This window comes from Acanthaster planci, linkage group LG08, assembly GCF_054643075.1.
Source record: "Acanthaster planci isolate LZ-2023a linkage group LG08, COTS_SCS, whole genome shotgun sequence".
NCBI classification, from domain to species: Eukaryota; Metazoa; Echinodermata; class Asteroidea; order Valvatida; family Acanthasteridae; genus Acanthaster; species Acanthaster planci.
The window spans coordinates 6,127,153-6,137,031 of NC_141784.1; the positions used below are offsets into that span (position 1 = coordinate 6,127,153).

The window sequence follows — 9,879 nt, forward strand, 5'->3', positions numbered from 1 at the left end:
CCTATAACAAAAACGTTGTACATCGTAACCTCTTGCGTTCATTATTAAAAGAGTAAGCCACTAGTTTATTTTTATATCTATTTATAACCTGTACGTTATTACCTATTCAAATACATCTTGAAAAACCTGTACGTGGTAGATTCTTGCCAGTTGCAATAACAATAAAAATTTCGTTTGGATGCGAGATCATGTATTGTCTCCGGATTTTTCTGTTCCTATTCACTCCCAAATTTCCCTTGGGGTAAACCCTTTTCGTCTTTATTTCATTTCACATTTGCATAATTTAAAAAAGAATTGCTGAATAAAGATACATCTACATATTGAAACGCACAATATGTATAAATAACAAAAAGAATTATTCATAAGTATGGCAGACAGTCCCCCTATTCAACAACAAGCAACTTGACTGTATTAACATTTGATAATTCCCGCTGGAAGCGATTGAAATAATGAACACTCCATCAATCATAAATCACAAGCGCAACAAGTTCGTATAAGAAGATTCTTTGGGTCAACTTGCACAAGGAATATAGCATAAAGTAGACACGGGCATTTGGGAAAATGAAAGTAAAATTCTAGAGCAACATCGTTACAAAGTCATCATGCACTGACTTCTTGTGACACACTGAGTAAAACGGTGTATATCAATGGCAATAAATATATGCTTATCCGGTCTTAAGTTAACGCTTAAGACAGGAGAATGGACGCGACTAATCCCCGAGCCGTAGCTTAGGTTTGAGACCGTCCAAGCCTATATTTATTGTCTTAAATTAATAAAAGCCAATTCCATAGACTTGGGTTGAGGAATAACTGAGTGTCCAACACCTCAATCAAGTCATCCTACCACAGGAATAACTAGGCCTACTGATATGCCAGGATGGCCCTTCTCTTAAAAACTACTATAGGAAACAGAGATATCCACGTCCATATATTTATGATATTATCAGTGTATACAGCGACCATTCCCATTGCATCCTGTCCGAAAACTGTGAAAAGACTTTTATCATCAGAAGTAATACGGTTATTTCCATTGCAGTCTTCAACCGCAAGTTCAATAGAACACGAGGCATTTTTCACACAACCCACATAACATCAGGTGGATTATTTACACCCGTTTGAAAACCAGCAGATAAAATTCGTACTTATTTCTAAATATCACCTACAATGCACCTTTGAAATACTGAGCTGCAGTAATTATTATTGGATAGTTTCCACGGAAAACCTAAACATCCAAATTCAAATTCTATTGCCGTCTGCTGTCACAATTATGTAAACTAATTGTGGGATGTAGAAACGTATGGTCAGTGGATTGTAAAACAGATGAAAAGATGATTGCTTTTCCCGTCATATTCCGTTCAGGAAAACCGCGAAAACGTTAGGTTCCGGTAAATGTCGGGAGAGAACGTATTCCTTCTTTGGTGGCAAGCAAATCTAAAGCACAAATAACCAGAGCTGCTGCTATTTTATGTTTGAGAGAATATTGTATTTTTAAATGCAAATGAAGGAAATTAGTGTCATTTTCTGCTTGTGGGCTTTAAAATTTCACGAGATTTTTTTCGGTCATGTGAAACAGTGTCACAAAACAGAGGCTATCCAAGGCGCGATTGCATCTGAGAACTCACAATTCATTTTTATAGTCAGAGAACAATTTGCCTGTACTGATCAATCAAAACACTCTCAATGGTACAATAATGTTCAGACAGTAATTTGCACAGCAGATGTTTTGATATTTTTAATCGTCTTAGAACCCACTGATCTCAATATAGAGCTCTCTTTTGCAACACCTTCAGTGTAAATTTTGCCAGCAAAGCCAGCAGGTGGCTTAACTATGGTCGGCATGCGCTACAAAGAGTGAAATAGTCCTCACAAAACGCTTAAATATACTTTCTTTATTGATGTTGAATTGAATGTTCTGCAAACGTTTGCTTTTCAGTGTAAACTCACTGCTAGACGAAATATCTGTAACAACTTGGTAGGAGCATTCAGAACACCGTTCGCAAAAAATGAGGCCTCTTTGGCTGAATTTTGCAAAAAGATGGTTGCCCCTATTCTCGGTACAAGTGTTGTTCGAGTGTCGATGAATATTGAGCGATAAACTTGAAAGTTTTTCAGCTAATTTGAAATACCTCTGGTATAAATTTACAACCCAAGTCCACACGAACACGGGCCTGTAAGAGTCCGTTCTCTGCATTAGCAACCTCGTTCCTGGGAATCAATAGGTGTCCCCACAGCTACCTGCCTATATTTCTTCCTGCGGACGAGGTTCGAACGCAGAGACGTTAACAGCCTTCGGTGTGGGGGTCGAGGTAAATTCAAAACCGGATGCAACGTCATACTCATTCAAAATGACGTCAGGGGCAAAAGAAATCAAAATCCTTACTTTTAATCCAGACATCTTTGCTTTTATTTGCTGATGTTGGTTTTTCAGGGCTTTGATAAATGTGCGATTATTCTTTCCTACTTAATGAAGAAAAAAATATGACAACTGTAATTAAAGCAACCAGGACGTTGACTACTATTTTTATTAAACTGAAACTCCAATAGCCCTTGGCCAAAACGTCTGCCAGTAATATGGACTTTCCGGTGTTATGGTCAAATAACACAAATACCCGTTTCAGTTCCATGCTTCGTTAACCTAAGAGCATTAGGCAAGATAACATTTTTCATTTTGTGGAAAAAAGGCATCACTTTGTTATTTTGCCATGTTATCATGCAGCATGACAAGACCTTAGCTTCAATCAAAGGAGTATACTTTCATGGTTCTAAAAGCTGCATTAATGACGAGGTTCTAATCCATTTCATCTGACGAAATGTGCATCTGTATTTACACAGTTAATATTTGTCACTATAAAAATGTCATAATTAGTTACTCGATGACTCCTTTTAATAAAATCTGAGATGTTATCAGTTTTGATAGGCATTCTGTCTCTTCATATTCGGTCTGCTGGTAACTGGACCAAGCGTCTCTACCGTTTCTTTGATGACATACAGTCCAACACAAAAAAGACGTCCCAGCGAGTCAAATCTTCCCTTCGTCTTCGACCTGGTGGTTCGCTATCCACCCATGGCAGAAACCGTCCGTCTGATGCCGGTCAGCATGTCAACGATGGCTTCGAGATATCACCGCAAGACGACTGCAAGACTTCCAACTCTACATCACTGTCAGATGATCCCAAAGGGCCTCGTGCGGGTGAGGTTGACGACACGGTTGTTAGGGTCGCTACCGACGACTCCCCCACGAGTCCCGACGAGGTAGAACCGCCATCTTTCATGAAAGTCCGCAGAGTTAGCTTCAACGCTGATGTGGATCCTCAAACCGTTGTACAATGGAAGAAGACCTCGCTCCCTAGCAGGATTCCAGAGGTTGATGAGGGGTTAGTAGAATTAAGCGAGATCAAGGAAGACCGAGGACATGAAGACCAGTTGGCAGATGTTGGAAAAGTAGCTGAAGAAACTGGAAAAGAGGTCAGAGTTGAAAATTTAAACTGTATTTTTTATCAGCAGGCTAGTGCACGAGTACTGATGTATTTGTGTTGTATATAATATATCCCCTGGAGACTTAGTCCAATTTAGTTCGGCGAATTTTGTTACCGGAGTAACCTTTTAAACTTTTGACTGATGGATAGAAAAAGGTCTTTTTTGTGTCAAGAAGTTTTATTTTCATACAATAATTAATTTGATATTTAGAGTGAGGATAACGCGGCCATTCCTGAAGTGGAAACGTCAGGTGAAGAAATATCAAAAAGGGAACATGCTGTACGTCAGGAAAATGACTTGGTGAAACAAACCAGTCTGACTTCAATTGGACAAGTCTCCAAAGATAGCCTCAGACCACAGGTCCTACTTGATATGAATACCAACAACAAAATACAAGTAAGTGGGAAAGGAAATTATGGAAATGTGGGTAGGGCCTATCGTCTGTGTTTTTCGAGTAATATCCCACGCATTTCTTCGGCCCCGAATAGTTCTCAGTGGTGTGTGTTTCCGTTTGTTTACCAATCCCTAAATTGCAAATCTTATTCGAAAAGAACACTTTTACGGAGCAAAATACAAATGTGGGAGACGAGCGTTAATTGGAATGAGGGCATTTGCCGTGAATTTCATAGAAATTCCAAGTATGTCTTTAGTCAGTATATGTACTTAAATCAAGTCAGAGTTTGCTTGCCGCTTTTAGGTACACATTCAAGGTCCTTACGGAACACCAAGCACCAGCGTCTTTGAGTCTGAGCACGCTGTGTTGATTGGGGCTGGTATCGGTGTCACTCCGTTTGCTTCCATCATGCAGTCTATCATGTGCAGACATCGGAGTATTGTTACGACTTGCCCTAACTGTCAACATACCTGGGTAGAGGAGGAGCGAGGGTCAAGAAGGTAGGAGCACAAGTCGGCCATCTTGAATCGAAAGTGAGGAGACCCGCACTTTTTATGACTCTTGTGTGGGAACGAAACTTATTACTATTTTATGTGCAGCACTAGGTAATTCCAGCTTATTGGAAAAGATTATGGCCCTATGAAAATTAATCTTTATTAGAAAAACTCTAATCATCCCCCAAAATTCAGGTACTTTCCCATTCTAGAGTGTTCAATGGATAAAATTGATTTAGTAAGCACGAATCAAAATAGCCGTCTCCTGATTAAAGCCTGAAAAGGGCGGTACAGAAATAAAAGCAGGCAGAGACAACGGGTGGACTGGTCTGTACCCCATACTCAGAAAAGGTAAAATATACCGGCAAAGGAGCGAGGAACTGACAGAAAATCAGCCTGCAATTTGATGACTTACTTACAAAATCGAACAGCTGAATCGACAATCATGTAGAATGAATGCACGTTCTTGTTAGTGGCCTAAATCAGAGGACCGAGGTACTTATTGTGGTGGTATAGCATGCATAGTTTATACCACATCGTTAGCAAATGCTTTTGATTACACTAAGGAGTATTTTGTTTTGCATCATTTCTAACGCAAGTTACTTGTTGCAGGTGGATTTTATTTGGTTGAATCGAAACCACACGGCCTTTGAGTGGTTCGTAGACATGCTGTTGAATCTGGAGCACGGGCAGAGTCAGTACTCGTTGGATCGGTTCTTGGATATCCCTCTATTCATGACAGGCATACAGCGCTTTGACATGAAGAATTTTGGCCTCCAGATGGCGCTAGACTTGGTCCATGAGCAGGAAAACAGGGACTTGTTGACTGGACTACGAACTAAGCTGCAGGCAGGAAGACCCAACTGGAATAAGGTGAAAAAATCAACAAAATTGGAACAAAAAGGGTATCAATTACTATCTTTCCGAAACGAAAGACGCAAAAATGAAGTGTTTGTGTTTTTCTTTCAAGACTAAAATGGTGCCTTCGAAACGAAATGAAACTTTGTTATTACCTTGTTATTTGCCACTGTACATACTTCCTTGCAGGGGATTTGCATGTACATGCACATTCACACATTTTTTTTGCTGGTTTTGCACTTTTATAACTTTATATCGACTTGCTTGGGAATGTTTTGGCTGGGCTGAGGTAATTCAGGCTTAATTGCGTTGGGTTGAAAATAAAGTAGGATGTAATATTTGTTTGTGTAATATTCCCATATGAAATAAAAAATTTACGAGTTATATCACAGACTTTGAACAAAAGTGACCAGAATTAAATACCCTTTTTAAGTCGATTTACAGTTTAACTTGTCTTTATTCTTGCACGGGAAAAACCTTCGTTTACCATTTTAGATGTCGTAGTAAATGATTGAGTTGAAAGTGGACATAAATCCCAGTATGTTTTGTTGTTTTATTGCAGCTCTTCAAGAAGATTAAGGACGAGGATAAGGGAAGAGTGTCGGTGTTCTTCTGCGGTTCGCTGGCCTTGGGAAACGTCATCAATAAACAATGCCAGAAGTTCGGCTTCATATTTCATAAAGAGAACTTTTAGAGCTCACAGTGTATTTATTTTCCAAGAAATTAAGGTAACCTAGTAACAGAACACTGAAAGGCTTTGTGCTGATAGGGTCAAAGGCGTTGGCCGATGGGGTACGGGGGAGATATTTCATATTTTTTGTCTTCCACTCACTTTTTACAGATGCATGGATTAAATATTTCAGGCTTGTAACTACTTGATCGAGCTGAATCTTGAACCTTGTGGTATGTCAGTTTTGGATAGAAAAAAACTGTTAAAAATTACCAATAAACGTGGCTCAACACGCTCTGTTTGTGAAAGTTTGCAGCAAGGCTGCAGTAGGCTGGGGATTTTTCCATTGGGTTTTCAGTTCCTACCTGATTGCCTGGGCTGTCCTAGAATATTCCTCTGGGGTTTTTCTCCCAACACAAAAACATGTAACCACAGCGCCTTTGGCAATTTTGAGAAATCCTTTCGGTTTCATTACCGAAAAGACTTCAGTAGTAAATATTAATAATTATCAGGCTCATTTTAATGCTACCTTTGAATTGCGTGCTTTTGGGTGGGCCCTGCACGTGACAAAATGTTTCCTAGACGTTTGTTGGCCAGAAGTGGCCATATTGTATACTCTTTTGGGCACGACTTTGTTATACAATTGATGCCCTTACGCTTCTCCTAACTTAAAAGTAGATGTAAGGTAAAGGTCCAGGTTGTCCCGTTCAGGCGACATAGCGCCACCATGCGACCGCGGGCAAACGTTTTCTGCCTGCCTCGTGCCGTTGGACATGTCGCCCTGAACTAACAAGACAGCCACAAACAGCTGATCCGAATCCTGTATTGCGTACCTTCTACATATGCATAGGCTGTCCACCTCATTTAAGATGGCTCCACTTGGCTTAACTTATTTCCAGTCACTACGATTCAGTAATAAGTATCGAGCCGGTCAATCTTACATGCAAAAGCGTGAGGCTCCAGTTGATATTCACGTCGCCGTCCGTCTGTCGCCGCTCTCCCTTTCTTTTTCCCGCCTTGATTCGGTTTTAAATCCTCCTTAAGTGGCGGACGGACCGCCACCCCTGAACGATCGGCCGCCCCACCACATGAAAAACAACAGAAGGCAAATTTGTGTAGTTTATGTAATCCCTTCGAAAAGCGTGAAAAAGTCCTCACAATGTAGCCTTATTCCTCAGAAAGACGAGAAAAGTTAAAATCAAGTACAATTGAAATCTTTGTACAAGTTTTACCTCCTTCAAAAACAAGCTTTACCTTCCGAAAATTTGGTTCTGGGTCCGTCAGTGCTTTGTCACTTTGCTTTGTTGCACAACACCTTTAAAGCCGACAGGACAAGGTTTAGAAAAGTGTTTGGTTTCCACTGCCTGTGGAAGCAAGCTAGTGTTACAGCTAAGATAGAGTGGTTAAATCAATTCCATGGGGATGTTGCGGTATGCAAAGTTAATTTTTCAGATCGACGCACGATAAGATATGGCTTTTACAATTTTGAGTTCTTCAGTTCATATTTCATTCCGTATACAAAAGTAGTGATGTTTTATGCAAAGTGATTATTTTTCCTGTTTATCTAAAGTCAGCTTAAGACAGCTTACCTGTTTATTGTATATTAGTATTGCATCAGCCTTTCACTATAATGTAGCCTCAGTAGTTTTTGTCAGGTTGGCTACATTACGGTGAAGATGCCAAGGAAAAAGCTGATGGTCTTAGACTTGTACTTATAAAAGTGTTAAGCTTAAAATTAGGCTATGTAGATCAAGACAACACAATCATTTTGTTTTGAGGACATTGAACTTCTATCGAACTTCATTGATTGATAGTGTTTTAAAGAAAGCAAACCAGTGGATTTCACATCATTCTATTTTTGGTTCATCGATGCATTCAGAATGCCTTTCTTATGAAAAATGTAGCAAAGCCTTTTGTAATAGTACAGCATTGTAAACTTTGACTATGATTGCATTCTTACTGGGGTAATGAAATCACAGCAGCTGTCAGCGGGCTGATTTCAACGATCGGTTTATTTTCGAGTTCGTAGTTGGCAAACTAAATTATGAAAGGCCAGTTTTAAGCCCCAAAATGCAGTAGTTCCAATTCAATAATTTTTCAAAATAACGCCATACCTTTGCAAATGACACAACGATTCTTTGGACACTGAGTGGTGAGGTGATTTCCCGCGAAACAGTATTCGAGGAAAGCTAAGTGTGACATTACGCAAAACTCGTAACCTTCTACTTCTCTGCTGGTTTGAGTTATGAGCGCATACTGTGGTTTTTGACAGCAAATCTTGGTATCTTCTTAAGGGACCCTAAAACGAAGTTTAACCTATTAGGGATTGCCCAGGAGAAAGAACAAGTCATTGTTGGTTGATATTGCTCTTTTCATACTGGAGCAGACGCAGCAGTTCGGATTACCAAAACTGCTGCGGTTTTTCGCAAACTTACTGCGTTATTTCGCAAACGTTTTGCGTTATTGCACAAATGTATTGCATTATTTTGCAATATTATTGCGTTATTTCGCAATAAAATGTATATTTGCACTAACGGGCTTCGTTACGTAAACATAGCGATACGCGATAGTTGATAAACTTTTACCAAACCAAAACTCTCGCAACCTGTCGAGCCTGTAGGCCTACCTCGGGGTACATTAAACCTCTTGCGAAGATTTTGGATAATAGAGATAAAATTCCGCAGACTAGAGGGAGTGGCTTGTCAAAACTTTTTCTCCTACCTCTTACAGAAATCAATCAAATTATTAAACAATATGTTACAAGTTCGATTAACCTAATTTGAATTGAAACATTGCATTCTTTCTTTTACTTGTGAAAATTGCTAGGATTCTCGGGGTGGGGTCCCGCCCCTGCAGCTTAATAGCATCTGCAAATCAACAACTACTGAAAATGATCCAAATTAAGTTAATTAATTAGGTTATAGTGCGGCTGATTTTTATAATCAAATAGAAATAACAAATCGGATTTTATCGTGAAGTCATTCCAAGCCAACTCGGGGGAGGGGGAGATACCCCTAACGAGGCAAGAATAAATTTGTCTTTTAAATATTACAAGAGGAAGGTTACGTATTTGTGCAAGGTCATTTGCCTTTCTTCTCAAAGGGAGGAAAAACTCAGATATTAACCTTTCCATTCAGAAAAACTCTATAATTACATAATAAATTACCCCTCCCGAAAAATATGCCCTTTGTTTTGGATGCACCTTTACCTAAGCTGTTTGGCCTCATGGGTAACCATGCACCCTATCACATTTCAATCATCAATACACAGTCACGTGTTTATGTCCACTGCGAGCCATCAACGTTTACCAGCAGCCACACGAAGTCCTCACTTTGGAATGTAGAGGCCCTCTACTTACTCATAAGTAGTCCAGCAGAATTCAGAAAAATGGTCAGAATATTGCTCTTTCCTGACTTTAGAATGTCGAGGCCTACCACTAACTTTGTCTGGATACCAGACCCGATGATTCCAACTACCCTTGCGGAATCAAGGTTCCAGTATACCTCAATGTCCACGTGACCAAAGGGGGGGGGGTTCCTCCAGTTTCCGAAACACACTCCGAACTCGTCCCGTCCTTTTTGGATAGCATCGTTCATAATTCCGGTATATTTGCCTATGTCTACGCAAATGAGACATTTTTGTATGCTTATTGCCCACATGCAAGAGAATGTTGCTCGTTCATACGCACTTTATGGAGTTTCTTGCATGTTTTCAGTCACCGCCGACATTAACAGCCTTCATGTACATCTAAAGTACATAGGAGTGCCACTCAGGGCTTTCCTAGTAACCCATGACATGTTGCGTCACGATCCATTGGTTGTGCCAGACCTCAAATTTTATCAAAAGACGTCAGGGAAGTTTTGGTCAGGGAGCCAGACAGATGGAAAAATGGAAGAAGGTTGGCAGATGTCAGCCAAATCACCCTTAGTTTTATCTATATGGGACAAGATTAAATGTTTGGTAGGTCCAAGGCACCGATGTTCCGT

General features: G+C 40.0%; 1 protein-coding gene across 1 annotated transcript; it reads left to right on the forward strand.

Moving 5' to 3' along the window:
• The first annotated feature begins 4,997 nt into the window (after window positions 1-4,997).
• LOC147798327 (NADPH oxidase 5-like) lies at window positions 4,998-6,323 on the forward strand. The gene is made up of 2 exons (XM_087140326.1): window positions 4,998-5,238; window positions 5,786-6,323. Exons 1-2 carry the CDS (start codon window positions 5,032-5,034, stop codon window positions 5,915-5,917), a joined length of 339 nt encoding a protein of 112 aa, XP_086996452.1. The 5' UTR covers window positions 4,998-5,031; the 3' UTR covers window positions 5,918-6,323.
• Window positions 6,324-9,879: the final 3,556 nt, after the last annotated feature.

Bases quoted from the DNA above. Each gene is read 5' to 3' on its own strand.
- LOC147798327 (XM_087140326.1), top strand. From the start codon at position 5,032: ATGCTGTTGAATCTGGAGCACGGGCAGAGTCAGTACTCGTTGGATCGG. The intron at 5,239-5,785 runs GTGAAAAAATCA...GTTTTATTGCAG, and splicing joins GAAGACCCAACTGGAATAAG to CTCTTCAAGAAGATTAAGGA.